At 65.3% G+C, this 15,548-nt stretch overlaps 2 protein-coding genes across 6 annotated transcripts; both read right to left on the reverse strand.

The window, feature by feature from the left end:
* Positions 1-1,779: 1,779 nt before the first annotated feature.
* Positions 1,780-5,105, reverse strand: MRPL28 (mitochondrial ribosomal protein L28). 4 transcript variants are annotated; one of them, XM_039223431.1, is made up of 6 exons: positions 5,025-5,105; positions 4,494-4,791; positions 3,595-3,747; positions 3,230-3,364; positions 3,055-3,141; positions 1,780-2,151 (listed from the first exon to the last, which is right to left on the reverse strand). In XM_039223431.1, exons 2-6 carry the CDS (start codon positions 4,779-4,781, stop codon positions 2,044-2,046), a joined length of 771 nt encoding a protein of 256 aa, XP_039079362.1. In that variant the 5' UTR covers positions 4,782-4,791; positions 5,025-5,105; the 3' UTR covers positions 1,780-2,043. The 4 variants fall into 4 exon arrangements, with proteins under 4 accessions (XP_039079362.1, XP_039079361.1, XP_039079364.1 ...); XM_039223430.1 differs by having other exon boundaries at positions 4,986-5,069; XM_039223433.1 differs by lacking the exon at positions 5,025-5,105 and adding an exon at positions 4,972-4,990.
* A 1,292-nt stretch (positions 5,106-6,397) lies between these two features.
* PGAP6 (post-glycosylphosphatidylinositol attachment to proteins 6) lies at positions 6,398-15,498 on the reverse strand. Of its 2 annotated transcripts, none has more exons than XM_039223429.1 (13): positions 15,341-15,498; positions 11,701-11,878; positions 11,420-11,612; positions 11,087-11,214; positions 10,629-10,897; positions 10,209-10,528; positions 9,748-9,838; positions 9,542-9,665; positions 9,006-9,142; positions 8,133-8,311; positions 7,902-8,048; positions 7,165-7,236; positions 6,398-6,811 (listed from the first exon to the last, which is right to left on the reverse strand). In XM_039223429.1, exons 1-13 carry the CDS (start codon positions 15,459-15,461, stop codon positions 6,515-6,517), a joined length of 2,256 nt encoding a protein of 751 aa, XP_039079360.1. In that variant the 5' UTR covers positions 15,462-15,498; the 3' UTR covers positions 6,398-6,514. The 2 variants fall into 2 exon arrangements, with proteins under 2 accessions (XP_039079360.1, XP_039079359.1); XM_039223428.1 differs by having other exon boundaries at positions 7,165-7,281.
* Between the last annotated feature and the right edge of the window lie 50 nt (positions 15,499-15,548).

The raw sequence follows: 15,548 nt of genomic DNA on the forward strand, positions 1-15,548 counted from the left end.
CCTGAGGAAAAGGAAGGAGGAAGATGCCTCTGGAGGGGGAACGGAGCCTGGCGGTCTCCCACAGCTAAGCTCCCGGCTGGGGCGCACGTGTGAGCGTGCGCTTCCCACCTTCTGGAAGGGAAACAGTGTGTGTGGCAGACTCTCCCTCCCACAGGCCTTCCCAGACCTGGGTTATTCTTTCATTTGGGGTGGGGAGGGGAGGGGAGGGGAGGGAGGGAAACCTGTCATTCACCGAGAGCCTCTTAACCTTTCCTGAGTCCAGGATACGTGTGGGAATTTGAGGAGACTGATAGTGACACGACCAGAGAGGGCCACAGCCACAGCCAGGCCCGCTGCAGGGGAGGGGGAGGCGAGTGCACGCGGGGTCCACACCAAACTCCTCCTGTTGACCAGCAGCACTGGAGGCCAGTCTGGGCTGTCCCCGTGGTCACCCCACGTCCCCAGGGAGAGCAGAGGGGCGGCCCTAAGTCTTTCCTTGTGCTGCCCCCAAGTGTGGTGACCCCTCTGCAGCGGGGCCTCTGCTTCAGGCGGGAGACCCGGGCCAGAGGCCACCCTCCCCGGCTGTGTCCCGCAAGCAGCCTAGTCCCCACCCTGCTCCAGCCACACACCTTGTGCCAGCAATTACAAACACTGGGTCCTGGCAGGAGCTCCCCCAACCTTGACTGACTTAGGGTAGGAAAGGGCACATGAGCAAGGCGCGGCTGAGAGCCATGGCCAAGGAACTGAGGACGTCCTGGCACACAGCATGGGGGGTGGGGGTGGGACTCGGGACAAAGGCCGGGCTGGAGAGGGATCAGTCTGACTCAGTTCAGGGCTGACCACGGAAACCGCGAGGCAGGGGTGAGGAGGGCTGGCCAGCCCGGAGCACCAGCCGCCCAGCCACAGCCGGGGGCCAGGGTTCGCGGAGGCAGGATGAGCATCGCAGGCCAGCAAGGGCCAGAGCACGACTGGGGGGGCACCGTCAGTCTTCGGTAAAATTTTTGAAAAACTAAAAACTGTTCACATTAGGACACCACGTGGAAAAAACGATCGTGTGCACCAAGACCTGGGTCCAGAGGCGTGTCCGAGAGGACTTGGGACCGGTGAAAGCATTCGCTGGCTTTGCAGACACCCCGGGATCACTCCACAAAGGGCAGGCCCCTCTGTTCGAGGACCTCCCCATGCTGCGCGGTGTCCAGGACGCTCCTGAGGCTCATTTGCCGCCCAGGCCTGCACACGGCCCAGCCACGAGCTTCCTCTGGCCTCTGCCACTGTGAACATGGCCCAGAAGTCCTCACTTCCACAACCGCCCTCCGAAGAGCTGGGTGTTCTTTGATCAGCTGCCAGGACCAGGTCGGGGGGATCCCTCCCTGTGCTCCCAGCGGGATCTGAATGGGTCTCAATGCTCAGTACTCCCAGGGAAGGGTTGGGGAAGAGGATCAAGGCACCGCCAAATCTCAGAGCAGGAATGGGCCTCAGGGTACCTGGCCCAGCCTCCCGCTGGGAATCACATCCCTGCACCTCCCAACCCGGCAGGGGTGGCACTCGCCACCCTGAGTGGCCAGCACAGATCTTTCCCTGTCACCCCCAGAGTAAGGCTGCAGCCTCCCTGGCTCTGGAGGACACTCCGGATGGAGGGGGCGGTGCAAGCGGGAAATGATCTGCTGCAAGATGTCTTCAACTACACTGGAGTCCCTCCTAGGGGAAGGGGGCTCAGCCGCATCCCGGTGTCGGGGGCAGGCGTGACGAGGTCGAGGACTACTCAGGGGCGCTCTGGTCCTCCAAGGAAAGCAGCACACACACGGCCTGGCTCCGACTTTACTTGTGCTGCCCCCACTTCAGGGGGAGGGGGTACCGCACAGGCAGCAAGACCTTGAGACCCTGGGGCAACAGACCCCTTGGGGCCTCCACAAAGCTCCCCCAACCCTGGGAGCTGCTGAGTCAGCAGGCAAGAATGGGTTCATCCACTACCCAAACGTGGCCCCCGCCACAACCCCAGGCTGTGTCCACGGTGCCGAAGGGGGTGTGGCTGGGTGCGGCTGTCCAGTGGAGGTCACTGCGCGCTCAGCTCGTACTGGCTCTCTTCTGCACCACCACTGGCTCCGACAGTGCCTGCTGCTGAAGCCGCTCAATCAGCTCCTCCACGTAGACCTTGAACAGAGGAGTCGGGTCCTACGGGAGTGAGACAGGGTCAGGACGCGTGGCTATGGGGTAGGTGCGAATCCAGCCGGCCAACCGCCAAGAGGAATCTGGCACAAGAAGACTGGACCCCTCAGGCTTGGCTACAGCCACCGGCCCAGAGGATGGTGTCCCTGTCCACGAGACAGGGGCCACCTTCCCTTGGGGACAGAGGGATCAGGCATCTGTTCCCAGCTTCTCTGCCTTGGGGCCTTATGGCTACAGATAAACGTAGCAGAGAACAGGGGCAAGGGCTGCTGTCCCATGGTGGGTTCCCTTTTCCAGCAGCGACCACAGCTCAGGCCCTTCTAGGGTACAGACACAATAAGACCTCAACAAGAGGCACTGGGTGGCTCAGTCGGTAAAAAGTCCGACTTCGGCTCTGGTCACGATCTCGTGCTTCATGAGTTCAAACCTTGCGTCGGGGTCCGTGCTGACAGCTTGGAACCTGGAGCCTGCTTCTGATTCTGTGTCCGTCTCTTTCTGCCCATCCCCTGCTCATATGCTCTGTCTCTCTCTCTCACTCTCAACAAAATAAACATTAAAAAGAAAAAAAAAAAAAAAAAAAAAAAAAAAAAAAAAAAAAAAAAAAAAAGAACCTCAAACTCAGTAACAGGAAGACCCCAGGGCAGGGAGATGCTAGGCGGCCAAATAAACCAAAGGTGCCACCCAGAGTCTTTCTGTCCATCAACTTATGAAGCCAGCCGGGGGAGTGGGGGTGGCGGGCAGGAGACGCTCGGGACCTCGAGGGGACGGCGCGCTCACAGAACCCAAGGCTCTGTCAGGGCAGCGGGGCCCACCCAGTGCAGCGGCCGCTAGCCCGAGCCCCAGAGGCAGTCCATTCCCCCACCCCGTCTGCCTGCCGGTGCTCCTCGGCTGGTGCTCACACACGCTCACCTTCTCCTCCAAGAGCCTCTGCTTCTCCACAGCCTCATCCAACGTCAGGCCGACCCACTCGGCCTCTGCCTCTGGGATGACAAAGTCCTGCACAGGAGAGAGCAGGCCACAATGGGGCCGAGGGGACCAGCCAGTGGGGCTCACAAGGAGCAAAAGTACAAGCCAAAGCGCTTACTTTGTACTTTTCGTAGATGGTGGCCCGCCTCTTGGGGTCGTCCGGGTGCAGCTGGGGGTCCTGTCGGGCGAGCCGCAGAAGCATCCCTCGCTTCAGGTCCATCCCGAACTTGGAACACAGGTCCTCCTTAGGAGTCTGCCAGGAGGCTATGCGTGGGGCCAGGTGTGGCTGGCCAGGCCCTGCCCACCCGAGGGCAACCCCACCAGGCTCCTGCTGGGCAGCTGAGGGCCCAGGCCGTCAGAGGACAGAGGAAGGTGCAACAGCAGGGAAGGAGGTGGGGCCCTCCCCCAACACAGTAGCGCCCCTCGCTAGCCAGAAGACCCCACTGTGTGCTGACTGGCACAGGCCCCCACCTCCCCGCTTGCCTTGAGGATGTAGAAGTCGAACCCATAAGCCTCGTCAATAAGGTCCAGGGTCCGCATGGTCACTGTGACGGTGAATCTGGTGTCCAAGATCTCACTGTACAGCTGGCGCTGAAACAGCTGTGGTTTCCACACCTTCTTCACCCTCTTTGAGAGCTAGGGGAGCAACAGAGACTGTGTCGGGGCACCTACCTGAGCCGGGACACGGAGCCAGACCGACCCGCTCCCACCCGTGGACCCAGAGATCAGCATCTGCTCAGCCAGTGTGGCACCTGCTGACCATGCCCGGGGTTGCGGGGGTGTGTGCCACACGTACAACCATCACTCCGCGGTTCACAGGCCATCACGTTCCACACCAGGAACCAAGGGACCAAGGGCAAAGGGAGATGCCAGCTTGGGAGCCACCCCGCAGGGGGCTCAGCAGCCCCTGCAGGTGTCCCACCGGAGACGGAGCAGTGCGGACGGCACACTGCCCATCTCTCAGCCATCCTAAGTGCAATGAGAAGGTGGGAGTGCCAGCCCTGTACGGGTCAAGGACACAAACTGTGGCGTGCCAGGCTGACAGGTGACTGAACACCTGGCCTCTCCCTACCTCCTGTCACACACAGATCTCGCTCCTCATCCTTACACTTGATCTGGTTTCCACCCAGGGTCTCTGCACTTCCTGTTTCTGGTACAGGCCACCCTGTCCCGGGAGACCCGACTGGGTTCAGTCATGTGTGCCACAAACATGGCTTCACACACGAGCATGCTTCTTTCATGGAGCCGAGTCTGCACCCCACTGTAGGCGCCCACGCGCCCACCGTCCCCCCCGCCCCGCCCCCCGGCAGAGCACTGAGCCCAGGGCAGCAAAACCCAGAGAAGCGCCCCCGCCCCCGCCCGAGCCCGTCCGGCTCACCTACCTTGTCGTTGTTGACGTATCTGTGGCCCAGGATCCAGCCCTCCCCGCCCCAGAGCCCCAGCTGGGACTCTGGCGGGTAGTAAATGGGAATGGGCACATCCTCCACACGCTCCCGCTGCCCGTTCTTGGGGTTGATCTTGAACTTAACCCCGTGCGGCCTGTAGTGCACGGGGGTGGGCGTTCGCACCTGCTCCTGCGAGCGCAGGTAGTGCCGGGGCAAGCGGGAGCAGATACCCTCCCGCAGCCGGAGCTGCTTCCACAGGCCGACCGGGACCTTGTGCAGGGGCATCGCGGCGGGCCTGGCAGGGGGCGGGGGCGGGCCGCCGTCACTCCGCGGCCGCGACCCCCGGCGCCAGCCGCCGGGCTCCCGATCCGACTCGACCTCCTGACTCCGGACCCCGACCCCCGACGCCGGCCTCCTGACTTCTGGCCCCGGCTACCCGCGTAGCTTCGCCCCCCGCCCCTAGACCCGGCCCGACCTGCAGCCCCTTACTCTGCGCAAGTGACTCGAACCGCGAACCGGCCCCCGCACCCTTCCAAGCTCCGCGCCCCACCGGAAGCAGAAGTCGGACGCAGAGCTTGACCCGCCACCCGCCGCTGACTGGCTGGAGAGCCCGTCCGTCTACCCTGGTCCCGCCCCCTCTCCCGCCTTTAGGGACCGTGCAAAATGTCCTGCAGTGACGGCGGTGGCTCAAGGCACCGTCGGCAAATGAGGCCCCTTCTGCCACGAGGAGAGCCGGGGACGCGGCGGGGCGGAGCTTCTCATCCCAGGTCCCGCTCCCTCTCCTCCCCCGAGAGCGAAAATCGATGAAAAACTCTTGTGCCTTGAAATATCACTTTAGAATATTAAATATTAAATTCACCAATCACAGCGAAATAAGAGCTACATAAAAATATGCCCTCATGTCTCAAAATTTTTTACCCCCCAAAACACCGTATATAAATGTTTCCCCTGTACAAGCCTAGGGAGTTATCTAGTGGCCAAGCGCAGGGTTAAAGGGGTGGAGGAGGCCTCCAGGGGGCCCACACCCCGGACTGGACCCGGAAGGGAAGCCCCCCCCGTGCCCCCCCCCACTGCCGCAGGCCAGTAGGTGGGCTGGGCTGCGCGCCCCCAGCCCGCCCTCAGCTGCCTCAGCCTTCTGCGGCCCCTCCCGGGCCCATAGCAGCAGCGCTCTGCAGTTTTGTCCTAGGGGCGAGGCTGGGCACCGGAAGCGGAGAGGCCGGGCCAGGTCCCTGGGAAGCCCTACCCCAAGCACACAGGTGGGCCCAAGCAGGGCTACCTACAGTCATCACCTCCTCTCTGGGGAGCGACCTGTCATTCTGGGTTCCAGACAAGGTCCCAGGAACCCCAGAGGAGGCTGAAGGCACAGACTCGGGCCAAAGTGTGCCCTGTGGTACCACACCCCTAGAGCAGCTCAGCAGCCCTCCCCCTCTCCAGGGCCTGCTGCTCCAAGGCTGAGAGCCAAAGGGAGGGGCAGGGCAGGACCAGACAGCCAAAGGGCAGCCTCTCCGTGTCACTTGTGGCAGCCCGGTGCCCATCAGCTCCCTGGGGACTACGGACACCTCCCCCCACACCGTTGCATCAGTGGGGAGCATGGCGCGAGTCAGGGAGCCAGGACGCAGCGGGGGCACAGCGCCCAGGCTCAGTGGGGCGGGGCCTCCCCTGTCCCCTGGGGTCTCACTCACATCACAACCTCACCCGGGAATGGGGCAACGGGGAGTCTTTCTCCACATCTCCAACCATGTCTACGCCAGAAGAACACAGAGCCGGCCCCTGTATGGTACCTGTGGTCTCCGGGCAGCCCGCCCAGGCCCCAGGGCCCCCCCGCAGACACCGGAGCCAGCACCCGGCAGGCACGGGGGAGGGGGGACGTGTGGTCCCCTCCCCAGGAGGAAGCGGAGGGGTGCGCAGGGCAATTTTATTCAGCTGGAAATCAGTCCGGACAGGCCCTTCTCTCCCTTGGTCCTGCCCCGGCCAGAGAGGTCATCATCACAGCCGCGGGTGTCCCGGAGCCGGCCACGTCACGTCACCGTGTACAGCTCCTCTCGGTGGCTCTTACAGATCTGGTAGCGGCACGTGAGCTTCTGCGAGCAGGCCCAGGGCTCGGTGTGCTGCTCTCGCGGCGGGAGCAGGAAGGCCGCACTTCCTGCCAGCAGCATGTGCCAGATGCTGTGGGTGTAGTAATAGTTGTCACTGGTCATCATAGAGGTGTAGATGGCCACGGCCACAGCGGCCATGGAGATGCCGGGCAGGAGGTAGAAGACCCAGCGCTGCCAGGAGGTGGGGTAGCAGCGGCGCCGGTGCCCGCAGCGGTACACCTGGAGGAGACGCCCCGTGAGCGACGGCAGAGGAGGATGTGGCCGCGGCTCCCCGGGGCCCACCCGGGTCTGGGCAGCGTGACCGTGTGTGGCTGCTCGGGGAGGACTCAGGGGCACACAGACCGCGCAGGTCTCGCGCCTGGGCCTTGAGCGCGAAGCCGCGCTGGGCCCTCGCGGTGCCCCTGGCAGGACGCAGGCCCAGGCCCAGGAACACGGCCAGAACCCGGGGCCGGGCTCTCTTGCCCCGGGCGGGCAAGGGGAGTCTGCGGGGGGCCCAGATTCTCCAACCCCAATCACCCAGGCGGGGGGGGGGGGGGGGGCGGCTCTGGGCAGGCCCTGCCCCAATTCCTTACCCACATGGTGACCATAACCACAAAGGCAAAGAGACAAGGCCCCATCATATTCCAGGCACCCCTGCGGTCCAGCTGCAAGGACATGGCGAAGATCAGGGTGCCCAGGAGAAACAGGACCTGGCGAGACAGGGGGGACCGCAGGCTTCCACGAACCCTCGGCCAGCGTCACTGGGGTCCAGCAGGAGCAGGTGGACTGGGCACGCATGTCATCCTGCCGTCCCCCCCGCCCCGCCCCGAGAGCTGCTGGCACACTCTGTCCTGCTCCGCTGGCTGGGAGGGAGCCCCCCGACCCCCAGCTCCTGCGTTGCTGGGACCCATCGCTCCCACCGATCTGTCCACAGGTGAACTTCTGAGGCACAAACCCGGCCGGGCAAGGCACCAGGGCGTGTGTCTCTATCAGCCAAGGCTAGCTGATGCAGAAGAGTCCCCAAAGTGTCCTGAGCACCAGGACTGCAGGAGCTCAGCTGGGGCTTGTCGGGAGGTCTGGCCTGGGGGTGGGGCTCGAGGCCTCCTCTCTGAATGGGGCTCAGGGAGAGACGGGCTGGGGGCCTCACTTGGCCCTGCCCTGGCACCCTCCAAGCAGCCAGCCCCCTCACGGCTACAGGCAGCCGAATGGTCGTGACAGGAGATGAGAAGTTTCTAAGAGCTGAGCCCTCTTTCTGGTCTCTTCCTCAACATGCTGCATGCCAGGGTCCCTGCGCCCTAGAGGCCAGACTCAGCTGTCCAGAGTCACTCACGTGTTTCAGGGCTGCCTTCAGCCGCGCCATGCAGAGGATGGTGACCCAGATGGACACGCCAGAGCCCAGAAAGTCACAGTACTGCAGCGTGTCATAGCTGAGGATGCACAGCACCGCCTCCCCGGGCTGGTCACAGGCATGGTAGAACTGCAGGGCAGGGCGGTGAGAGGCTGCCTAGCCCCGCCCCCGCCCCGCCCCCGGCCCCGCGTGCCGTGGGAAGGAGGCGCCTACCGTGGAGAAGAACATGGTGTAGGCGTAGACGGAGGCCTCCACCAGGAGGAAGCGGTGCACGGAGATGGCAATGGGAGCCAGGAACATGAGGTTGCTGAGGGTGAGGAGCAGGGTGGCCACCCTCTGCTGGGCCACCGTCTGGGCTGTGCTGTTATCCGTGCAGCTCCACCCACGCCAGCCTGTGGGCCAATGTGACGCCAAGGGGGCTGAGGCCAGGTGAGGGGGGACACTTCTGAACCTCAGGGCCTACCCTTCCCATAGAGCTCTGTGGGGAGGCCCCCTCCTCACCCAGGAGCAGGCTGGGGCAGGTACTGGCAGGGGAGGCCAAGGTCAGGCGGGAGCACTATCTCTGGGGGGTGGTCCCTCTGTGCCGGGGGTGGGGGGGGACGGGGGACTGAGGAGACACGGTAGGAATGGGGAGGAGGGATTTGCCCTTGTACTGCAGTCACTCTCCAGCCTTGACAGAGCTTACACGGGCTCCCAGAGGAAGGCTCCGGGCTCGGAAGCCAGCGGCAACAATGTCCGGAGGCAGGGCGCCCAGCCGGCTCAGAGGAACATGCAACTCTTGATCTCAAGGTCATGAGTTTGAGCACCACATGGTGGAGAGATTACTTAAATATACTTTTAAAAAAAGTGGGGGTGCCCGGGCAGTTAAGTCAGTTAAGCGCCTGACTCCTGATATCGGCTGGAATCATCATCTCACAGTTCATCAGTTCGAGCCCCACATCGGGCTCGGCGCTGAGAGTGCGGAGCCTGCTTGGGATTTTCTCTCCCTCCCTCTCTCTCTGCCCCTCCCCCACTCATGCTGTCTTTCTCTCAAAATAAATAAACTTAACAAACCAGTGTCTGGAGGCAGCCAAGGCTGGCACTCACCTGCCTTGCAGCTGCAGCCTGCGTACAAGTAGCTGTGTCTACGCAGCAAGAGGCACTGGCCGTAGGGTCCGCAGTCGTTCAGGCAGGGCACCAGGTACAAGGTGGTGTCCACCAGGACCGAGGCCTGCTCACACTCCCTGCGAGGAAGGAGCCACAGGAAGGCTGCTGCCGTCCCCATCAGTCCCCCGTCACTGCTCCCAGCAGGCTCTTGGACGCACGAAGCCAGACTCGATGCGCCCAGGCTCCAAGCCTCAGCTGTGTGCTCTGCCGAGGCGGAGGTGCCCTTTCCCCCTCGCCCCTCCCTGCGTCCCAGTCTCCCAGGGCTGTGCCCTGGGCTGGGATCCCTCCTCGTATCCCGAGGCCCAGGGCTGCAGCAAGCAGAGTGACCAGACGGAGGAGAGGTCCCCTTCACCACTCCCAGAGGGCGGCTGGCCCCACGTGGCTTGTAGGAAGCCTGGCCCCTCCCGAACTCAGAGCCGGGTCCCAATGCATGGTGCAGATGCCTGCCCCAGCCGGTGGCCCCCGAGGGTACTTACTCAGGACTCTCGGGGCACACGAGCTGCAGGGAGAGGTACCAGTTGTCTGTCTCTGGGTAGGGGATGACGAGGTCGGCCTTGCGTGACGAGGCGCTCAGAGACAGGGGGTAGCCCTGGAAGAAGGCTGTAGGGAAGTGGCAAGGAGTGATCAGAGGCGGCCAGAGGGGCTGCCCTGGGTCGCCTGGCCAGATGCCGCCTGCCCATACCTGTCGTGCAGTTGAGCGACGTGTTGAAGCTGAGGAAGGGAGAGGCAGCGTTCACGCACACCGCTACCAAGGTGTTGTTGGTGACCGCGGTCTGGAAGGGGAGGCCGGGCGCAGTCAGCCCTGGCCACAGGGCGTCTGCCCTGAGCTCCCCCTCTGTCTGTGCCGGGCACCATTCTCTGTGGCTCCTGCTGGCCCAGGGCCCTGCAGGGACCCTTCCTTCCAGGCCTGGGGACACCCAGCCTGGCCCCACCCGCAGCCCCATTATGCCCTTAGGCACAGCCCAGAGAACAGGCCTTCTTTTCCTGAGAAAGAACCCCTGTTCTGCCCCAACACCTGCCCGAAAGGCTGACCTTGTCTCCATGCCAAGGTCAGCGCGGGAAGACCCGAGCAGCATCCCTCAGCCCGGCCAGGTGCGAGCCCAGAGCTGAGCCCGGCCAGGGGACGCCCCCAGACAAAGGTACCTGGTTGGCCTGCAGGGAGACGGTGAGGGCGCCGCCACTGTCCATGCCCGTGTTGAGGTGCAGCTGCAGCACCGAGGGCACAGCTGGCCGCACCAGCAGTGAGGCCCTGTCCACAGGCCGGAAGCGTACAGACACCACGTCCATGTCCTCCCGGATGACCGGGTAGCTCCTGAGGCAGAAGGGCCCGCCGCCCAGCCCGCCGCTCCTGCCTGGGCCACGCGAGCCAGGGCTGGGGGGCAGCAGGCCAGAGGAGGCGTTAGAGCTCTGGTTGGTGCCGCTCTGCAAGAGGTGCTGGAAGTTCAGAGTCCATGGCCTGCAGGCTGTGAGGAGGACAAGGGGCTCAGCCGCAGGCAGGCCCGGGGGGGGGGGGGACGCCAGGGGGCAGAGTCACCCGCACCCTGCCGTCTCCACGCAGCCCACCTGTGAGGGCAGCCACAGCCCTGAAAGCCACCGACACATGAGGCCCCACCAGGCTCCTGGCTGTCACTTGCAGCCAGCGGTCCCAGGGCGGCGAGGGCAACAGCAGGTGGCAGGCCCAGCCGGGGCTAACGCAAGTGAGCACCTTCTGGAAGTTTCTGGGCAGGGTGGCTGAGCCCACGGTAAGGCGCACAGGGCAGCCCAGGCTCCCATTGGTCGCGCAGCCCTGCAGCTCCAGCCGCAGCTCCTGGGTGTACGCAGGGATGAAGATTCTGTGGCCAAGGGGATACAGTCTTGCTCAGGCTCTGCGACTCCCACCACCCTCCTGCGTCATTTGCACTCGGGTCGTTGGCCAAAGGGGCCTGGGCATCTGGCCCTGAGACCCAGGCCCACACACTGAGAGCGGGACCGCCCGCTCTACCAAACCCGGAGGCTCAGCCTCCCCCAAGGGCCCCGCTCACTTGAGGTAGCTGGGCTGGGAGAGGAGAGTCTGTGGAAGGGGCACACCAGGCTCCAGGATGAACACCTCGACTGCCCGCAGCACAAGCATGTCAGGCTGGAAGGCGTAGGCACAGGAGGGAACGAAACCCTGGTAGGGGAGGCAGAGAAAATGCAGACATGGGGGGTCAGGGCCAGAGCCCAGAGCCCAGGCGTGGGGGGCAGAGCTGCACTGGAACAGGGCAGCAGGCTGGAGGGAAAAGTCTGCCCTGAGGAGGTCGACGACAGTGACTGGGCGCTCGTGCACTGAGGGGTCCTGCCCCCCCCCCCCAATCGCTGGAAGACAGCTCCCTTACCTTCACCTCAATCTTCTGGGATGAGGGCGGCAGGTGGGCAGCCACAAACCAGTCCCCGGGCGCTGGGTGGGACAGGTTAACGGAAGCATTGCTCTGCAGCATCTTGATGAAGAAGGAGGGCTGCACGGAGGTGTTGGCAGGGAAGCTGGTGTCCAGAGGGTTGATGACGGGAGGGGCGCCGTAGCGGAAGTACCTGGAGGCGGGAGAGCAAGCCAGGTGTCAGGTGCGGCCCGTGGGCGAGTCTGGGCAGGCGGGGGCGGGAGGCAGGCGGGGGCACCTACACGGTGATCTCCACGTCCGAGCACGCAGGACCGCTGCCCCGGGACACCTGTAGCAGCCAGCGCAGCAGCACGGTGTCGGGGGGCACGCGGAAGTGGAAGAGCCTGGCGCTGCCATACCAGCTGTAGAAAGACAGCTTCTGCGGGGACTGTGAGAACTGCTCCGATACCAGCCGGACGTCTGCGGGGAGACGGCACCATCAGCAGGGCCCCCACCTCCTCGCGGGGTCTGCGGGGAGAGGCCGGAAGCCGTGGCGGGTGCCAGGTGGCTGACCCTGACCCATCGCCGTCCACCGAGGCCCCAACCCGGCAGCGGGCCCTGGCTCGGCAAGTGCCCAGGACTCACAAGCTTTCCCTCTGCCATCACATTCCCACCCAGCTTCCATGCACCCAAGACCAAATCGCGCCACCCCCGCCATCGCCATCCATCTCTCCAGGGCACTGCTGGACCCTGAAGCCATTTCTCCATCAACTGTGCCAAGATAGCCGGCATCTCACCCACCGGGCACCCCTTATCACTCACGGCAGCTTCCAGAACGAGTCCCCCAGCACGTCACCCCAGATGCCTCAGACCTTGGAAGCAGGACAGGCCGCATCCAGCCTGCCCTCTAGACCCACCTTCTGCGTGGCCTCACTCGGTCCCCCTCACCATGCAGCCCCGGCAAGTCCGGGGCCGAGATGGAGGCCGAGGGCCGCAGGAAGTGTGCAGGGGGGGAGCCCGGCCCCGCGTCACACCTGCCCTGGGCACCAGATACCAGAGCGGATACCAGGAGGGTCCCTCCACCTCCTCAGAGCCTCCCCTGCCCCTGCTGTGCGGCCTGCATGGGTCCCCCTGCCAGATGAGGGGATTCAGGTCTGGAGGCTGGCCACCTGTTCAGGCCCACGATGACCTGATCAGAGCCTAAATCCCCGACCACCCAGGGCGGTGGCGAGCAGAGACCTGGGGGGGAGAGGAAACCCAGGCCAGAAGACTGGCCAGCTGTGAAGACAAGGGGGCAGCCGTTCCCCGTGCTCTGGTGGGCGTGTGTCCACGCAGAGTGGCGCAGACAGGGCAGGGGCCCAGGCTGCAGACTGCGTGTGGCCCCGGCCTGGGGCTCGCCCCTGGGCCCACCCTCGGAGCGGCTCTCGGGTCTCCACCTCAGTCGCTCCCCAGCTCCCCTCCCCTCCCCCTCTGAGCGTGCGCCCTGACGCTCAGTCTGTGTCACGCCAACTTGTCCAGGGCTGGCTCTGAGTCTCCTGGGGTGGCCCCACCCTGGATCAGGCCCCTCCTGGGAGTGTCCACTGACTGAGCACATCCTGCACCAGGGCAGCTGTCCAACCCCACAAATGGTGCCCCCCCACCCTCCCTCTTGGGGTTCCCACAGAACAGAAACACCCTTGGTGTCCTCTGTGCTCTTGGGGGCAGCCCAGCAGGTGGGTCCCGCCATGAGGTGCCTGGGCTGGAAGGCAGGGGGTCCAGCCCCAGTCCCAGCTCAGACCTCAGACCTCCTGTGACCTTGAGTGTCCCTTTCTCTGGGTTCCAGCTTCTTCGGGAGTTGGCTGAGGTGGACGGCACCTCCCCGCAGGTGCCCTGCCCTCCAAAGTTAATGGATATGGAAGTGCTTCTGGAAGCAATGTGCTGTGGACACAGCAGGGTGCGGCTTCCCTCGCCTCCAAGCGGACCTCCCTCCGCCCCACCGGGGGAGTGGCTGGCTGCCACACTCCCAGAGCTTGCCCAGGGCCCGTCAAGGTGGGCTGGCCGGCGGGGGCAGGTAAGGGGGCCAGGCGAGCGATGCTTCTGCCAGCCGCCTGACCTTCCCAAGGAGGCACCTCGAGAAAAGACGGTAACCCACTTATAAAGTCGTGCTGAGTTCGAGGGGCCCCACAGCGCGGGTGGGAAGGGGTGGGCTCCATGCAGGACGGGACCCAGACTTTCCAGGCGGCTCCGGGCCACCTTCCCGTCAGGCCGCCTGTGGCCCGAGTACTAGGAGGCCAGGAGCTACCGAACTGACACCGGCTCCCTCCGAGGCTGCCGCGGCCCTTAGGGTAACACGACGAGAAGGGCCGAGAAAAGCGCTAGGGGGCCGAGGCACGACAGTTCCCGTGCTCGCCTCAGGACCAGGGGGCCTGGGAGAGACAGTCAGCCAGCTGGGCCCCCAGCACCTTGATCTGAAAGGGCAAGGCCTCCGGCCCCTGCCAGCCCTGGGGTGCCAGCCTGAGCACACCTGGGACACAGCTGGTAGCCCTGAAGTTCCGGCGGGTGCCTGAGACAGGAGACCTGCTCGAAGTCACCCTTAGACCCCGTGGCTACAGCCCGGCCCCCCTGCCCACGGCGCCGCGGCTGTTGGCGTGCTGAGCGCCAGGCGGTGAGCACATTGCCTCCGATATCAGGGAGCACCGGCTTCCTGCACGCCAGCCCTGCCCCACGGTCCCTGCCAAGCACACAGGGTCAGAGGGAAAGGCGAAAGGTCAGAGTCCTGAGCCTGTCCTGGGAACCCCAGTGAGGGCACACGACCCCACTCACTCTGAAGCAGGACCCGGGGCCGGTGCGGAGACCCTACCCCTGCCCACACCCTGGACGCCGGCGCCACGCGGCTGCCTGCCTCCTCAGGAGACGAGGGGCTGCCCCAAAGTCTCCGTCTCCATAAGCCCCCCTCATAAGTGAGCCCTCACCCAGCCCTGAACCCAGGGTGGAGAAAAGGCTGCATGTGAGGATGGCAACATCCAAGGGAGCAGGTGAATCAGGGCCGGCCTCGGGGGACACCACCTTCCTTTCAAGCTGTGCCAGGCTCAGAGACCACCGGCACGGCCCTCAAGGCAGTAGGGGCGTGGAGAGAGGCGGGGAGCGGGGAACCGGAGGGGGCGCGCCCCAGGCCGGGCTGGATATGCTGCCTGCTGTCCCCGAGAGCACCTGGGCCCCCCAGCCCCGCCGGCCCAGCCAGGAGGCTCTCGGGGAGGCCCAGGCCCGGTCAGGGGACACTACTCAGCACGCCCGGGGGTCTTACCCCAGACCGGACGCTGAGGGGCCGCCTGCGGTCTAGCCACCTCCTGGGAGCTCACTCCAGGGTGCAGACTAGAGGCGCAGAGCCACCTGGCCCGCCGGGTTCCTCAGTCCAGCGGGGAGTCCAGCCTCCGGGACGCAGTGCCAGCTGCTGAGAGTCAGGGCACTCGCTGGCTGTCGCTGTGTGAGGGGTGAAGTCGCTACACCCCCCGGGCCCCACTCCAGGATCTAAGCAACTTTCTCCCAACTCCGCCGGTCTCAGAGGCCAGACGGGGGCCCTGGGGTCCCACCGCACAGCCCTTCTTCCCAGCGGGCCTTGCGGCCGGAGCCTCGGGTGGGTCCCCCTGCGCCCCTGCACCTCCCGTCCCTGGGCCGTCGGTCGGCCCTACCTAAACGCGTAGGGAGGAAACAGGAAGGGAGGGTGCGCTACGAGGGGCCCGTCGGGCCGAACTCGGCCCTGGGGACAGCGGAGGGGGCGCTGGCGTCCTTTCCAGCCGACTGCTCCCATACAGGATGCTCGCTGGGGTTGTCCCCAGCCGGCGCGGGGCCCTGGGCCCTGAGCCCGCGCCAGGTGAGCGCACAGACGCCCCCGGGGGAGTCACAATCCCGACCCCGCCCCCCCGCCCCCCCCCCCATGGCGCCCTCGGGTCCGCTCAGGCTCACCGCTCTTCCTGCCGTCGCCGGCAGCGGCAGGCGGGGCCCGGGCGAGCAGCAGCAGCAGCAGCGGCCCGGCCACCGCCGCCGCCCCCGCCGCGCCCCGGGTCCCGGTCCCGGTCCGACCCATGGCTCCGCGCTCGGCCCGGCGCTACCCGGACCGCGTCCCCGGCCGCCCGCCCCCGCCGCCCGGGCAGCCGCCGCCGCCACTGCGGCC

The sequence above is a fragment of the Hyaena hyaena genome, unplaced genomic scaffold (assembly GCF_003009895.1).
Source record: "Hyaena hyaena isolate Hyena2069 unplaced genomic scaffold, ASM300989v1 scaffold_1351, whole genome shotgun sequence".
NCBI classification, from domain to species: domain Eukaryota; kingdom Metazoa; phylum Chordata; class Mammalia; order Carnivora; family Hyaenidae; genus Hyaena; species Hyaena hyaena.

Bases quoted from the DNA above. Each gene is read 5' to 3' on its own strand.
- MRPL28 (XM_039223431.1), bottom strand. From the start codon at position 4,781: ATGCCCCTGCACAAGGTCCCGGTCGGCCTGTGGAAGCAGCTCCGGCTG. The intron at 3,365-3,594 runs GCAAGCGGGGAG...GCCTCCTGGCAG, and splicing joins TCGACTTCTACATCCTCAAG to ACTCCTAAGGAGGACCTGTG. The intron at 3,142-3,229 runs GTAAGCGCTTTG...TCTCCTGTGCAG, and splicing joins CCATCTACGAAAAGTACAAA to GACTTTGTCATCCCAGAGGC.
- PGAP6 (XM_039223428.1), bottom strand. From the start codon at position 15,461: ATGGGTCGGACCGGGACCGGGACCCGGGGCGCGGCGGGGGCGGCGGCG. The intron at 10,898-11,086 runs GTGAGCGGGGCC...CCTTGGCCACAG, and splicing joins TCCCAGCCCAGCTACCTCAA to AATCTTCATCCCTGCGTACA. The intron at 8,049-8,132 runs GTAGGCGCCTCC...CCTGCCCTGCAG, and splicing joins ACACCATGTTCTTCTCCACG to TTCTACCATGCCTGTGACCA.